General features: G+C 36.4%; 2 protein-coding genes across 2 annotated transcripts; one reads left to right on the top strand and one right to left on the bottom strand.

Annotated features, from left to right (window-relative positions):
- LOC109722706 (soluble starch synthase 2-3, chloroplastic/amyloplastic-like) lies at positions 8,009 to 9,496 on the top strand. Its single transcript, XM_020250818.1, has one exon. It carries the CDS (start codon positions 8,061 to 8,063, stop codon positions 9,216 to 9,218), a length of 1,158 nt encoding a protein of 385 aa, XP_020106407.1. The 5' UTR covers positions 8,009 to 8,060; the 3' UTR covers positions 9,219 to 9,496.
- On the bottom strand, positions 13,533 to 16,554 carry LOC109722693 (protein Iojap-related, mitochondrial). Its single transcript, XM_020250804.1, has 4 exons — positions 16,226 to 16,554; positions 14,856 to 14,943; positions 14,539 to 14,636; positions 13,533 to 13,812 (listed from the first exon to the last, which is right to left on the bottom strand). Exons 1-4 carry the CDS (start codon positions 16,499 to 16,501, stop codon positions 13,744 to 13,746), a joined length of 531 nt encoding a protein of 176 aa, XP_020106393.1. The 5' UTR covers positions 16,502 to 16,554; the 3' UTR covers positions 13,533 to 13,743.

The following is a 17,821-nucleotide window of genomic DNA, read 5'->3' as shown; positions in this document are numbered from 1 at the left end:
AAAGAGCGAATCGCGGCGACCTTTCCAGCTCCATGGATTTTAGTGGAAGAGTTTAGGATGAGTTCGATGCAAGAAATGTGGACGCATGCCACATCCACGGCTACATTTGAGAAACCAATTTTAAACAAAAGGGGATGTGCCCTTTACTTAAAAACTTCTTTTGGTAAAAGACATGATTGGATTGCATGATGTATAACCTACTGGATTAGTCTGCAAAGTGTAGATTAACCTACAGATAATCGTGGTCGACAAGGGGAACTTTCGAGATAATCGCGACAGGTGGAATTTCGTACAATATTTTTTTTTATATAACTCTTGCTTTTGAAAAGCTTAATTAGATGGTACACTTTGGCTTATTCTTAACTTCTTTCCCCAGTACTTAAAATTTTAGGTGGCATCATCCTCGTAAAAGATCTTTAGCAGGATTACCTATCAAACTGCAACTTTTCTGGGGCTTGACACCTAGATAAATGGTAAACCACTTCGCGAGGTAATCGAATGGTTTCGAGATTTAACACCAAACCGTAACTTGTAAACACCACAACGAAAGCACTTCACACCAATTTGAAAACACTACAGTAAAAACTTCAGGGACGAGACTCCCCAAACTTGAAACAAGAATACAGAAACCGATTTCTCTCGAATACTCGTCTCTCACCCTCAAATTTGTCTTAGACACGCATAATTCACCTTCAAAGAACAGTAACTCTGAAAATGAGTTTGATATTGTAACCAGCTCTGTTCACTCTCACAATGTGGTTAGCATTTCTATTTCAATTGTTGCATTAAAGGAGGAGTTTAATTTGGTTCAGCTGTAAGCTTAAAAGTATCTCTCTTTATAACTGTTCCAAAAGCTGATTTTAAATAGCTTATTAGCAAAGGGTATATATGTAAAGATGGACAGGACAAGGATTAATTAAGTACAAATAATTTAAGATACTGCTTATAGAGTATCATATAAGGAGTACCTAACACAGTGACAAATGTCCCTCCCTTAAAATCCTACTGTCCAACCAACCATCCAACTTAATTATTATTATTATTATTAAAAGTTAAACTGTAAAATGAAACGGAAATTAAAAAAAAAAAAAATTGTGATTCACGACACGGTGCGTTAGGGACATCATTTAATTTTGCCCTCGTTATATCATGCTTCAAAAGAAGAATTTTTGTTCTCACATGTACGATTCTTATGTGTATCATATTAGTACCAAAACTACTGTAGCAATAATAGCAAAATACTTTAAGTTATAATATAAATTCTAAGCTATTAAATTGTTTTATTCTTTCCCGAAGAATCGGATATCTAACATGCCATGGCAATTTTAAATTTAGAAATTAAGATTTAAATTAGAATTGTAGTTAGTTGATGCTTCGAACCCTTATTGCAGCAAATTAGAAAAGGCCAAAGTGGAATAGCGACCAGCAATATAATTTATAGGAAAAACTTCAAATACCCCCTCCACGTGGTTTCACAGTTTCTTACTTTAGTACGCTGTGGTTTAAAATATATCAAGATAGTACCGTGTGGTTTCGTAGTTTCTCACTTTAGTACCATGTGGTTTAAAATGTATCAAGTTAGTATTATGTGGTTTTATTTTTGTATCAAGTTAGTACCCTATGGTTTTATTTTTTCTTTTTATTATCCATTTCGGTGTATTTTTTTCGTTAAATCAGTGACAAAGTTAAAATTAAAGGGTACTAAAATGAATATTCGATAAACCTAGGTAGGGTATCTGAAGTTTTTTTTGTATATAATTTAACGAAATATTAAACCACAGGATACTAAAGTGAGAAAGTGCGAAACCACATGATACTAACTTGATATATTTTAAACTACAGGATATTAAAATAAGAAAGTATGAAACCACTGGGTACTAACTTGATACACTTTCAACGACAGAGTAGTAAAGTGAGAAAAAGTGTGAAACCATACGGGGTTATTTGAAGTTTTTCTTAATTTATAAGAAAAAAATTAAAAGGATAAATAGGTAAAAGCACCCAGACATTCGAGAATTATCCATCCGAGTGGGGAACTCAAAAGTGGGGCTAACTCAACCTACTTTTGGCATCCATAAATTAAACAAAAAAAGAAAAAGAAAAGTAAATTTTGACCAATGTGGGCCCTAACCCAATCTCTTAGCCAATCAAACCCACTCTACTTGGCCGAACCACATTGGACCCAACCCTCCAATGAGAAGTAATATTCCAGCTGTTCCAGTCCTCGCCAAGGGGATGGGCCCTCAAAGGGACACATTGTGTTCTATACAAATCCATAGCTGTGAAATGACTAAAATACCCCTCGGGACACTATCTCCCTGAGTACCATCCAATGATGTAGTACAAACGTGGCACACTAATAAAGGGCTCCTTGGACAACTAAAGAGCAATATCATTGATGGAGCGATAGATACCAACCCATCAATGTTTTCCATGAAAGCAAAAACTTTGATGCAAAATGTTTGGTTGTAAATCCATGTAGCATTTTGGAAGGGCACTATTTTCTCTATAAATTTGTTGTGTACAGAAAATTCTTACATACGGCTCACGAATTAATAATTATTTGGATAACTCAAATGTGTTCTAATAATTAAGCAGCGAAATCTGTTCGAGTACAGGATACCATTGTATGAGGGTGCACCTAATCAGCGACCTTATCTTGGACCACAGAAAAGTTTTTCCGTAAAAGCGTCTTAGATATAAGAATAGTGACATATGAAACTAAATATTATTAAATTATTTTTGTATCTTTTTTTACACTGAAATGATGATGATGAGATCTCTACTGCTCCATTTGGCTCGACGAGATTAGTGGAGCACCAAAAATTTCGTCCGGAGTATCTGTCACGTATAAAGAAAGCTTTTCTATTAGATTTTATGTATGAGCTAATTAAGAGTCTTTATATCACATATGGGTAGTATTTTTAACCAACAGCAGAAATCAACTTTGGTTGTAATTCTAGCACTTGAGTACTATTCTGGCGACTAGATGCCAAATCACTACAAAAAATCTTACATTTAAGGACACTTTAAACAATAAATAGTGACGCTTTAAAGCGTTGGCAAAAATAATCCCGACGCTTGTAAAAGCGTCGAATAAAGAATCGCTAAATAAACATGTCGGGATAAATATGCCGACGTTTTAATATAGCGTTGAAAATTTTTTATAAATATTTGATAAAAATATGTTTATTGGCGACGCTTAATTATAGTGTCGGCAAATGTCGAATATTAAAGACGTTAGAATAAAACGTCGTCTAAAACATATTTTGTTGTAGTGAATGTAAAGTGAAAGATGTAATAAAAAGTTATGTGCAATTGTAAAAAGTACAAACAACTAGAACTTCCACCCATGGACTTTTCCTTGAAGGAAAAGGAACTTTCACACTATTCTTTTTTTGTTGCTAAGCAGCAAGATTATGCCATTGGATAATTTGGGATGCGCTATTGTGAGAGGGATTTTCATTTTTGTTGTTTTTACTTGAGTCTTATGGCACTTCAAAACCTCGACAAAGGGCGTACATGTAGCATTTTTGTACAAACTTCACACTTAAGACACCCCACTTGGCCGGTCTTTTTTTTTATTCTAACACCAAAACACAGATTTGGCAGTATTTGGATTGGGGATAAGGGGAGGGATAACCCCTTATCCTCCTTTATACCCAAACGTAAATTTTTTATCCGAAAATAGTAGTTCTCGGGTATTTGAAATAACCTCAAATAACTATTCCCACCAACACTTCCGTTTTTATATATAACTATTTATTATTTTTCTTATTCCATATTATCTATTCAAACGTTATTTTTTTTATCTCCGGAAACAATCCAATTTTCATCCAAACGCTATTTTTCTTATCCCCATACTTGTACCTATCCCTGTAATAGCTAGTTTTTGATTATACCCGAACCAAACACTACCAGAAGGTTTATCAAATTTTGGATCCCGAGGTATAAGATTTTACATCCTTACTAAGAATGTATGGATAGCATTTTCAATCCCTAGTACCTCATGTTGGGAAATATAAATGAAGATTTAAGTAAATTATGATTTTGAGGCATGTAAAATTATTTTTTTTTAAGGAGATATTTGCCCTTACTCGAATATATGCTGCCGGATTACTAACAAATACCCTCAGGATACAACAAGACAATCGAAAGATTGCAAACAACATTTTTGAAGATTTTTCTTTAAGAACTTCTCTTTTAAGAATCAGTGTGAAAAATTAGAAAGGAGAAAGGATTGATTATTTGAAGATTTTAAATATTTTCTATTTATGGGAGATGAATGGTTACGATGAAATAACACAATTTTTAAAATTATATCTTTTTACAAAAGGACACGTCCATTCATAAATAGTAAAAAGACATTCTCTTACAAAAGATTCATCTCTTTATGAAGAAATATATCTCTTTGTAAAGAAATACGTCTTTTCATCAAATAAAAAGACATATTTTTATAAGAATAGTTATTTTACTAAAAAGACACAATCATTCACTAATTTAATTCTTCAAGTTATTCTCTCACTTCCATTATTACAATCTACACTAACACCTCATTCACTCAATTTTCCTTACAACTATACCATGGTAGATCCTAATGATTAGGATAGTCCAAAAAAAAAGGAAAAAGGGGAAAAGAATAAACAAAACCTAGGTAGACATATAATTGATTGTGCATGCCTAACTCAATAAAAAAAATAATGTGTGTAACAAATTCCCCATCTAGGACCTTAAAATAGTTGCAATGGAAAAATTGTGCACGCGCACACGAGAAACAAATAAATTTTGGCCCAAAATTCTTTCCCCTCAAAAATTGATGTTAAGACATTTGGATGGACGATTCGTGCCGTTAGTGAAAAATAAAATTCACAAATTTTTGATAAATTTTACTTGTAATTAAGTGGAGTGAAAAAATAAATACTCTAAATTTACTAATTTTCTTAAGCATAGTATATGGTTTTTTTAAATTGAAAATCAGATCTTGATTTCTTGATCTAGACAATTTTCTAAAGAATTTTTAATCTGTTTGAATCATATTTAATTTTTAAACTAGCTATTACCTACCATTTACCTTTCAAAACATAAAAGATAAGAAAAGAAAAGAAAAACTATCACCTTATGTAAATATTTTTTTGGTTTGATGCAGATGTCAAAAAAAAAAAAGTGTAATATAAAAAGATGATGATATGCCTAACAGCACATAGATTTTGGTTTCTAGTAACTTTAGAAAATATATCAATATAAAATCTAAGCTAATTTTTTATTTGTCTTCTTTAAAGATGGCGAAATAAGTTATAAACGATGCATACAAAAGTTGTTTCCCTTTGAATGTTAGGCGATGTTTGGTTCCATGTAAAAATAGGTTGAAAACAAATTTTCAGTTGAAAAATAATTTTTCAAGTGTTTGATTGGGTGTAAATAAAATTTTTGGTGAAACTTAGTTTTACATATTTGGAAAAAATCCTCCATTTTGTTTTCCGCGGGGGAGCGACGGAAAACGAAAAGCGCGAAGGAAAAAGCGCGACGTTTGGTGCGGAAGGGAGCAGCGGACGTGCGCGGTCCACGAGACAGCTTCAGCCTCGTGGACCACATGAGCGGAGGTCCACAGTGGACCTCCCTCTCATTATATATATATATATAGAGAGAGAGAGAGAGAGAGAGAGAGCTAGGCTGGTAGGCTATCGACAACACGAAGGCCTCCGTGTTACCAAATTATTTTTCCAATGATGCGGCTTCCAAATGGACGATCGGCTTCGTTAGACTTGATCTACATTATTAAAAGTATTTGAAAACTAAATTTTATAATTTTTTTACATCATTTGGCTAGTGATCAAAAGGTCTTAAAATTAACAATTTTAATGATAGATGTGATGCGTTTGTGAATTTAACGGTGTAAAACAATCAAAATCTGATGAAGTATTTATAGAAAATTCTTTTCACTATTTAGAGTAAAATCAATACCTCTGATCTTAAATTCAAGTTTTTTATCATTATTTTTTATGAGATTTTTATTTTCAGCCGTTCATTTTTAGACTACTCATTTGATAGATAAATGATGGCGAAAAATTATGAAATTTAATTTTCAAATACTTTTAATAGTGTAGATCAAGTCTAACGAAGCCGATCGTCGATTTGAAAACTGCATAATTGAAAAAAACTTGGTAGCACGGAGACCNATTTTATTTATAAATATATATTTATATATTATTTTATTTTTATATTGAAATATTATCATATAATATTTCATTTATAATTTTGTAATTATTTATTAATATTTTTAAATATATAACTCTTATATATTTAAAATATATATTTATTATAATTTTAAATATATTTAATATATATATATATATATAAATTATAATAATAATATATATAGTATATTAATTATATAATAATAATAATATATATGTAATAAAAATATATTAAATAGGTTTTATCTATTTTTCTTTTCCTTCCAACCAAACAACCGTCATGAAAAATTATTTTTCTTTTCTTACAAACCAAACACTAAACACTAAACACAGTTTTACGTGAAACCAAACACACCCTTAGCTCTTTTTCAAACAGATGTTTGAACATTTATTTTAGAAAATAAATTTCTAAACTTTACAAGATAGTTTCATAAACGCTTCTTTTCAAATAAAATTGCTAATTATATAGTTGGTTTTGACCATGTTCCTTTATATAAACTTATAAAACTTTAAAGCAGGGAAAACTTATTGTATAATTTATACAAAGTAATACAAACTAAAGTTTGGTAGAGCCTATTCTACAATTGTCATATTTAATTATCAAAATTGAAAGAAAAAGAATAGACTTTTTTTATATTTTAAAATATTTATATAGTTATACACATGATATCTGATAAGAATGGTTGTGTAATTGATAAATTTGTTTGAGTTTAGGGGGTCGCAACCGATCGAGTCGCGTGAGCAAAGGAGCTTAAGGGGTGTTTGGGTTTTATTAAAATTTTTTTTTTTAGTTTTTCATCTGTTAAATTTAGAAACAAATTCTAAATTTATGGCAAATCAGTGTTTTCATTTTTTATTTTTTTAAATTTAAAAGATTAATTTTCTATGAAATTTAAAAAAACTATTTTTAAAAGAAACTAATTTTTCTAAAATAAATGAGCAAAAAATTGGAAAAAAGAATCAGATAATACTGCTTTTTTGATTTTTTTTTTTTTAAATAAACCAAACAGCCACTTATAGGCTATAGCCCTTAGTACGTTTGAAAATTCAAAAGTACACAAGGGCATTTTCGTCAGAAGGAAAAAGCCAATCTCCCGGGAACCGTTACGAGGGGTGACGTCACGAATCTCCACGGAGATCCACGTCGCCATCGCCCAGCGTCCACGCGTCCCCTACTCCTCGACACTAATAATAGCAACCCACGCCGCCTTCCCCCGCTCCCATTGGTCCACGTGTCTCTTTTCGTCTCGGACCGGTTCCCCTCATTGGACGCCCTCGTTACCGCATAAAGCAAACAAAAAAAAAAAAAAAAAAAAAAAAAAAAAAAACCTCATCTTAGGTGGGCCCCACATCTCCACCTCCCAATGGCGAAATTATAGCATGCACCGGGTGTATAAATATAGCAATGAGTCGCACCTCTTAAGTCTTAACCCTTATGATTATATTATATGGGTAAATTAACTTTTATTTATGTGTCTTGGACTAATATAAAATCATAACCAGAAAATTATTTTATATAAAAATATTATTTATATTATCGAATGAATTGAGATTAATCGCCAAACCGGAGGCGCGGTGCATGGGGCCCACATGTACACCGGGCGCAAGCATGGTTAGTATTTAAAAGTGGGCCCCACGGTCGCGCTCTCCGAGGCTCGAGCGCCCCTGAGTACGTGTTCTCTCCTGGCGCCAAAAGTGGGTACACTCCGCGCTCCCCTATTGGCCAGCGCTTTCTCTCTCTCTCTCTCTCTCTCTCTCTCTCTCTCTCCCCCCTCCCCTCCCCCCCGACAACGGCGCCTTCTTCTTTTCCCCACCCCCGTACCTAATCGTAATCCCATCTCTGCCCTTCACGTGCTGCCGCATCAGATGGACGCCACGCGTCCGTATTGGCCAATCTCCGCGGAGCAGACACGCCCGACACGTGCTGGCGCGGACACGTGTCCACCACCACCCCCTGTATTTAAAACCCCACTACGCAACCCTCCCTTCGTTCTCCGCAGTGAGCGATCGAGAGAGAGAGGGAGAGTGAAAAGGATAAAGAGAAGTAAAGAGGGCCAGAGAGAGAGAGAGAGAGAGAGAGAGATGGATAGGAGAGGAGGGGGTTGTTGCATCGCGAGGTACGGAGGGGACGCTGACGTGGCGTGGAGGGTGGGCCGGATAATGCTGCGGTTCCGGCCCATCGCGCCGAAGCCCGCGGCGGGTGGGGGGGCGGCGCCGCCTCCGCCTGCGGCGGCGCCGGAGGGGAGCGGCGGCGGCGGAGGGAGGGAGGGGGGGAGGAGGGGGCGGAGGCCGAGGAGGGCGACGGTGGAGGAGAGGTCGTCGTCGTCGTCGTCCTCGGCGGAGCACACCTCGGCGATCGTGACGCTCCCGCTGATGCCGGAGTCGCCGGAGACGGCGAAGGCGGGGGGTGGCCCTGCGGCGCCGGATCCGGCGCCGGAGGGGATCCCGGGGTGGCTGCTGCGCGCCGCGGCGGCGGCTGCGGCGGCGGCTGCGGCGGCGGCGCGGCCGGCGGAGGTGGTGGTGCCGCGGCCGGTGCGGCCGGCGGGGTCGTGGGTGACGGTGGAGAGCGTGGTGGACACGTGGCGCGACGGGGAGGCGGGAGCCGCGCGGGAGCTGGTGCGGCCCGCCCTGGACGACGAGGAGGCGCCGGTGTTCGTGTCGGACCGGTGGGAGCGGGTGACGTGGACCAACGAGGCCTACCGCAGGATGGTGGTGGGCCCCGCAAAGAGCGCGGGCGCCGACAACGACGACGCCGGCGACGACGACGCCGGCGACGACGACGCCGCCGCCGACGACGACGGCGACGAGGAGGAGGAGGTGCGTGTGGGGCTGGTGACGAAGGGGCACGTGCCGGAGTGGGGCACGTGTGGGGCGTTCACGTGCCTCGTGCGCGTGCGCTACGCGTGTCGCCGGAAGGGTCGGGGCTCTCTCGCGGCGCCGTGCGACGTGTGGCGCTCGGACGGGGGCTGCTACACGTGGCGCCTCGACGTTAAAGCCGCGCTCAGCCTCAGCCTCTGCCTCTAGAGAGAGAAAACACCCCCTCCCCCCCTCCCCCCTTCCCCCCCAAAAAAAGTAGAGAGAGAGAGAGAGAAACTAGAGAGAGGTTACTTACTCGGGGGATAAAGAGGCTCGTCGGAGGGACGTAGTTGTAAATATTCGTCGTACGCGAGGGGTTTTTTTTTACGTATTTTCTACGTACGTAGTGCAACAGCGACTACGCAAAAGGAGTGGTACTCTTGCTTTGTAGCTTTGGTTTGTGCAAATTAATAATAGTTAAAAATCGCGAACTGTGCTTACTCGTATGCTACATGGAATGATGACAATTTTTGAACTTTAGATTGGGGATAAATTAAGAAACACATGATTTATGTAGTTGGAGAGAAACTAAAGCGAGATCANTTCCCCCCCCAAAAAAAGTAGAGAGAGAGAGAGAGAGAAACTAGAGAGAGGTTACTTACTCGGGGGATAAAGAGGCTCGTCGGAGGGACGTAGTTGTAAATATTCGTCGTACGCGAGGGGTTTTTTTTTACGTATTTTCTACGTACGTAGTGCAACAGCGACTACGCAAAAGGAGTGGTACTCTTGCTTTGTAGCTTTGCTTTGTGCAAATTAATAATAGTTAAAAATCGCGAACTGTGCTTACTCGTATGCTACATGGAATGATGACAATTTTTGAACTTTAGATTGGGGATAAATTAAGAAACACATGATTTATGTAGTTGGAGAGAAACTAAAGCGAGATCAGATCAGATCATAGCTAATTGTGAGAATTAATCTAATTAAGACGTGCAATTAAGCTTGTAGTTCTTTATTTAACTTTCAATAACAATGTTTAATTAGCTCCTTAATTCCTAGTTATTTTGTGCTGTAAGCCTCATAAAAACTTAAATACATGTGATCTGTGCCTGTTTGGGAGCACCGTGGTGAGTAATTGTTCCGCGAAATTGCAAAAATTATGTTTCTATCCAATTAATTAGTAACACTAAAAATTCTGGTACATCCAATCAAGCACTGATTGTGAACATTCTTCTACTATGTTCAATCAAACAATAATGTGTAACAGGTGTGCCAACACAGATAGTTGTTTCTCGAAATTACGCGAATCCTGTTGTCCAATCAAATGACACCGCGTATGAAATTTACTGTTTATGTGTGTGGTGAAATAAGACATCCATTAATTAGATGGTTTTTAGATGATTGTTCGAAAGTGCTTGCCTATATCTGTATTTATTTTTGCCCTTCCACATAAATACATGAACAATTGAGGAAAGATCTATGGTACAGTTAATCACCAGTGTCTAGAAGAGTCTAATGTGCCATATTTTTAAGTATTATTCTATTGTAAGCATGTAGTTCTCTTATATTATGGATCAGACAAGTGTAGAAAGTTCAGTTTGTACAAAATGCCCCACAATTGGAGCATGATCGTGACAAGGAGATATTTTTTTTGATAAGTGTATGGTAGGTACATTATTAATGTTTGCACAAATTATACATATAGGGCTTCGTTAGATATATATATATATACTGCACCTTTTAACTTTTTACATCAATGATGCTAATTAAGCTGGTTCTTAATCCATTTTCTAACAGTGTAATGATACTTTAGGTAATCAAAGCCTTTTGATTTGTGTGGTGCTAAAAACATGTTTACTCCGTGTTCATTGGCCACTTAACTCGTGCCAATAGCGTACATATGGAAATCTCTAGGACTGCGTTTGGTTCAGGTATTAGTAAAAACTGCTTGTTCCAGGAATAGGTACAAGTTTAGGTATAAGCAGGAATTAGATTAATTTTGCGTTTGGATGAAAATTAAGTTGTTCCTAGGAGTAAGGTAAATAGCGTTTGGATGGTTAAATTGGAACAACAGGAATAAAAGTTATAATTTGAAATTAAAATTATATTATCTAATTAATTAACATCAAAATATTACTTAAAATAAATAATAAATAAATTATTAATAAATAATTATAAATAATAATAATAATTAATTATTAATTATCAATTATTATTATTAATTAATTATTATTAATTATTTATAATTATTTATAAGTAATAAATTAATTAATTATTAATAAATTATTAATAATTATTAATTAATTAATAATTATTTATAAGTAATAAATTAATTAATAATAATTATCTAATTATTAATAATTAATTATAAATCATTATTAATAAATAATAATTATCTAATTATTAATAATTAATTATAAATAATAAATTAATAATAATATCGATTATCTATTTCTTAAGAATAATAATTATTAATAATTATTATTTAATTAATAATTATTAAGAAATAATAATTATTAAACTAATAATTATTATTATCTAATTATAAATAATTAATTATTTGTTTATTTATTTTATTATTTAAGCGATAGATAATAATTCAAATATATTAATTAGATTAATTAACAATTTACTATCATTAAAATTTAAATTTAGATTTAATTAACCTTGTACTCATTCGGGAACAAGCTTGTTCCAAGAAAGAGATGGAACAGCAGTTCCAGTCAGTTCCAGTCTTATACCAGCTAGTTCCAGAAACCCGAGAACTACTGTTCTCGGATACCAAACGCTGCGTTTGAAAATAAAGGGAGAAACAAAGGCTTATTCTCCTCCTTATTTCCGAACCAAACGCTACCTAGATGTTTCTTATATTTAAATCTACCGAATTAATAAAGTTTTCTCTGGCACATGGATCATTAAAGGTTGGGTAAAAAATTCCATTTAATCTAATAATCTAATTAGTTGCAAAATTTAATGAAAATGATTTGCTGCGTTGTTTGTTCGTGTGCCGCTCACGAAGATCTTATGGTTTGCTTTTAATATATTTCCTACAACCTGCAAATTAATGCGGTTGGTTTTCGTATAAATGTTGCCCTCCAACTCCCATTAAAGAGAAGGTTAAAATAAGCCAAATGAAACAACTACTTACCATCGGATAGCGCGCTACCTTTTTCTCCAAAAAAAATCTAAACATGTGTAATTATACGCTACGCCGATATCTTATGCAATATTATTCTACATTAGACATCGATACCGTTCGGCGAACCTCGATACACTGGCGGCAGCTTCTGACGGTCGGGAAAATGCCGGCGGCTGCGAGTCGGGCAGGCGGGGTGTGCAGAATGTCACTGTGGTCAGTTGGTTTCATCTAATATGGGCTTCTCCCATTCTTTGTGGGCCTAATTGCGCATTAATATCTTGGCTAGTCCTATATTGGGGGTCTTTTGCCCTTGTGGACGATTTCTGGGCTGCAGGGTTTGCTTCTCTGGTGCGACTGGGTTGAGTTGATGAAGCCACGCAACTTTACCTCTCTATATTTACGCCCTCCGTGATATTTGGAGTTTGAGTTTGGATATGATAAAGTGAAGAGCGACTAGCTTGAGTTGACGGAGCCACACAACTTTATCTTTTCAAATTTAATGTCCTTGTTGGCGTTGGCGTCTGGAATTGAATTGGATAGAATAAAATAGTAAAGGGCGACTGAATTGAGTGGACAGAGTCACACAACTTTGCGTCTCCTCATTTACACCCTACCTGGCATATGGAGTTGAAGTGGATAGAATAAAGTGAGAGAGCGATGCTCGCGCACGGAGAGGGATAGAGACACTTGGAAAATTTTCAAATCCAATCATGTTCAATCTCAATCTTTAGGGATGACAGTTCCAACCTCTCCACGACTCCGTGTACCTACCCTACGAATCGCTATATAAACACTCGATAAATATACCCCACACCAACATTGCGCTCTTTGATATCCTATTCACTCAAATTCTGGATGCCCGCGTGCCACGCAATCGAAAAAAGAAAAGAAAAGAAAAAAACATAAAAACTAGACGTATGACGGATTCTGTTGCATTGTCCCTTTCATGAAGAATGACATGCTCCCCTACTGAAAGCCATACTTGCATCTTTTTACTTTTCCAATTTCCAAAAGGCCAGCAAGTCTATAATAGAGAGGTGTGTACACTTCAACCACCTTATCTCTCTCGGTCTCCTTGCAATCTATGCCTCATATAGACAGTTGGAAATGCAGAGTATCCTTATCCAGTAGTAGATGAGACGAACAACACAACGCATAAAATCGATATCTGCTCTCATAATCAGCTACTAAAAATTACGTAAATTATTCATCTTCTAAGTTTTGAGTCATAAATTGAAGTTTGAGTTACAAATTTCAATCCGACAAATAAAGGATTATTAATAAACCAAATCATCACCAAAAGCGCCAACAAGAATTTTGCAGTAACCCCTTGAGAAACAAAAATGAATTCAATCACATTTTGATTTTATCCAGTGTATTGGTGTGTGCATTAAGAAAGAGAATTCAAGAGGTCAAGCTTCAGCTGAATATATGCACTGGTATGTACTGAACACGGCAAATCATAAATTCACCATCCTCTACACTAATCAAACAGAGGAAAGTACAACGAAAGTTCCAACAGTTAAGAAACCACAACAATACAAATCAGAGAGTGCTGCTGAACTGTTTTCAAACAGACACGTCAAAGAGCGGAATTCGATCACACACTTTTGTTTAGACACTCTTCATGGGTTTCTCTGATTTGTCCCTTCGCCGAGTCTTAACAATCGATTTCTCTAGATCCTGCAAACGAAATTAATGATGCTGTTAGGTTTACCATTTAAGTAGGTTGAAAACCAGGAAATTAGGTAAATGATGTAGCAATACATGTAGTCCGATTAAAACATTGTCTGGTTCTAAAGTCAGCTGTAGTTAAGGCGGTAAGAGAACAATAAGGAAACAGTTTGAAAATTGGAGAAAGATACGAATAGTGTGCTTTTAGATCCAAAGCTGATCAAGGCCGTTCAAGAATTCTGTGGCTTTTGGACAACAGGATACATCAAAACAGAGCACAAGCAATATGTCCAAGTGTCCGCTAAAATATTCAACCAAGTCCCTTAAATTGCTTGTCTTGTGAAAATTAAACACCCAGCCTACTATAAAATGTACCAAGATCCCTACACTAATTTGAGTCTAAGCAAATTAAGATGGATTGATTCTTTTTATATGCTAGAACTCAGTGCGCGAGGCTCTGTAAAATAACGCAAACGCATCACATACATGTTGCAGACAGCACTATACCACCACCCCAAATTCCTCTTCAAAATCTCTACAAAGAAGCACGAATACTTTCCTTGTTTCCTTACAAGAAGAGATCATAGGAAACCTTTCAAACGATTTGACAATTTTATAAAAACGTTAGGCAACTCAAATAGAAGAAGAACACCTTAAACTGAACAATGGTCATAACAAAAGCAATTCAACATGTATACATCATCATCAATTAAAATCTATGCTTTCGAAACAAACCTGGTTCTGACTCTTGGGAGACATCTCTTTTGTCCAAAGACTTTCTAAATTATAGTATGCCCTTGCCTTCTCATCAAGCGCATGAACAATCACTGTACCTGGAAGATTAGAAGGAGATACAAATTAAAGAATCGAATACTGAAGAAAGTGCATTTTCTATAAAAATAACATCTTGCTACGGTGAACCACATTGCTCACAAACCAGAATACCATGTCAAGTAAGATCTCCATTTCTTAAGGCAAAAATATAATCTGTTAACAGCCAATTACTACTAAAGCCGACGATCCATTAGCAACTTCGTGAATGAGATACTGACCAGAATCTATGACAATCCACTTTCCACCTGCATGACCCTCTACGCTAGGAAGCAGTAATCGTTCAGACCCCTGCTGCTTCTGTTTTACCTGATAATTACCAATTGACCAAAAACAGTAAGACCACAATGATTAAATTGGTTATACATGTGAATATCGACAATTAGACAAATTTCTGATATGTGATCGACCAGATGGAGAAAGTAGAAATCTATAATGCAATGGTAAAACAATCAAGAAAAAGAAAAAACTATGAAAGAAGCTTAGTAATCCAAAATCCCGGATACATGTGGCAATCTATGTCATTACCAGCTAGATGAACTTAGGGTCCGTTTGGTTCGCGCTATCTTTTACAGATTACTAGTAATCCAATGTGAATAAAAAAATATGACGGTATTTGGCTAAACGCACTAAGTAATCTAGTTGGTAATATTAGATTCACTTGGGAATAAGAATCACCCCAAAGTACTAATCTCATTCATTTGAGGGAGGGTGGGTATCCTCATATTAATGGATTGGGATAATCATAATATATCTAATCTCTTTCTTTCTTCCTACCCGCCAGCTAATTGATATTATTTTTCTTTACACTCTAACCTTATATCTCTCTCTAAACTTATTTTTCTCTCTAAAATTCAACTTTTTTTTTTTTCTCTCTAAACTAAGCTTTCTCTCTCTCTCTCTCTTTCTAAAATTTCAACTCTCTCACTCCCTCTAATTTCGACTATATTTTTCTTTCTATTTTTTTAATTATGCTCTCTCTCTCTAACTTATACTCTCTCTCACTTTTTTCTAAAAAGATGTTGAAACTTTTGATAACATTATCTAAAATTAATTAAATAAATAAATTAATTAATTGTATATTTTTTGTAATATTAAATAACATGGCTAATTAATATTACCGTGCGAACCAAACACAAGAATTCCACATTCTTAGTAATAAGATGAATAGGAATAAGATTCTTAGATATCTTTTATTCCTAGTAATCTTTCATAATGCGAACCAAATGCACCCTTAAGGTTACACTTCAACTCTAGCTGGAAAGGAGAACCCAGTTAACCCAGTGAGCTAGTATAGCCGTGATCTTTATCCTTCAAATTTGTCACACATGTCATCATCCTTCTCTAAAAATGGCCTCCTCTTGGTGCATTTTACAGTAGCATCAGGTCTCATTCATTCAAATCTCAAACTAGAAAGAATTCTCCACAAAAATTTGAACTTTTTTACACTCTGTTCCACTAAATTGCAGCTGCTATATCATCATGTTTATCACTGCAAATCACACCCGCAACACCAAAAGATTGAAGAGCTAGGGTTTTCCGGATCACCGAGAATCGATCGACACACCAGGGATGAGGAAATCGAACCTGCCTTGTGGATTAGGGCTTGGGCGATGTTGCGCACGTGCCACGTGGATCGCCCCGTGGCGATGACCATGTAATCGGTCCAATCGCACTGGTCGCGCACGGGGATCACCCGCACGTCTTCGGCTTTGACGTCGCCGAGCACCTTCTCCACCTCGCCGAGCTCAAGAAGCCCTAGATTCGACGCAGAGGAGGAGGCGAAAGAGGACGAGGAGCGGAGAAACCCTAGCGGGAGCCTCCATGGGAGGGACGAGAGAGCACGCGATCGCACGGTGGAGAACATTGGTTGCGGACGCTTCGTTTGATCGCTTCGAGCGGTTCGGTGGCGTTCGAGCTAGGCCGCTAAAACCCTAATTAATGGGCCGCTTTGGGCCGGGCCGGCCAAATTTGGTCCTAAACGAGGTCCTTTTGCAAACTCTGGTCCAAAGCGGTCCATCCGGGCCGGTCCGGGCCGGCCCTGGTTCAAGAAAGAATGGCAAAGCCAACCGGACCCAACTTTATAACTTAGTCCCTGTACTATAATAATATTGCGCGGCCGTCCTATGCTTTTCCTAAAAAATAGCCACTTTTTTGTAAAATAAAATTTTTAACTCCTTATTTATTATAATCTTAAATATTTAAATACATGTGGTGTTTTTATGTGAAAATTAGCTTTTTCACTTTTAGTACATCAACGTGCGCTTGGTTCAACTTTTGGAGTAGCTTCTTTAGTTTGCAATGGTATAATTAATCTGAGAATTGTTGATTATCGAAGAGACACATTAATTATATGACTCTTTTAAGTAGAAGGCTAATCAGCAAAGCAATCTAAGAGACTAATAAATGCCGAATCATTATTGCTTTATCTTAAAATAGAATCTCAACTAGCAAAATGGTGGTTGCTTAAAAAGTACATGGGTCATCTCCCAATAATATTTTTTTTCTATATATAATTATTCTCTTAACCTCTTTTGAGATATGGATGAATATAAATATAAGGAACAAGTAAATGGTACCAAAATTAAGGAAAAAATGTTGCAAGTATTGTTGACCATGCCAATTATGTGTGATTATTTTATGGGTGTTGAAGAATCTAATGGAGACTTTAGATATTGTTTAAGCTAAAGTGGTTGTTAAGCATGGTTTAATGAAACCATAATCCTTTTTGTTTCATCTAATAGATTCTTCATTATGCTATTCTTTTGAGTCCTAAAAGGATTCCCCCTCATGTCATAGGAAATTTCCAAACTAGTCCCACCTTAAAAAAAAAGAAAAGGAAAAAAGTGAAAAGAAGAAACAAGAAATAAACAAAGAAAACTCAATCCTTTTTTTTTTTTGATAATGGATTGGATAAGTTCTTCTTCTTCTTCTTTTTTACTTTTTCTTTTTATCTAAAGTGATTTGCTAGCTTTCAAGGTGTTGGATTGTACACTTCATGTTATAATATGTGCAACAAAAGTAAATGAATATGAGATAAAATAATTATGTACTGATAATTTTTACCCTTCTTTCATGTATAGAATTGTCAAAAAAAAGTACTAATTAACAACTTTTTTCTTTAAATTTTGTGATAATGTCAAAAAAAGTATAGTAGAAGTCTAATTCAAAATGTTTATTTTAGGGT

The sequence above is a fragment of the Ananas comosus genome, linkage group 17 (assembly GCF_001540865.1).
Source record: "Ananas comosus cultivar F153 linkage group 17, ASM154086v1, whole genome shotgun sequence".
Lineage (NCBI taxonomy): Eukaryota > Viridiplantae > Streptophyta > Magnoliopsida > Poales > Bromeliaceae > Ananas > Ananas comosus.
This window is presented reverse-complemented; position numbering and strand designations above follow the sequence as displayed.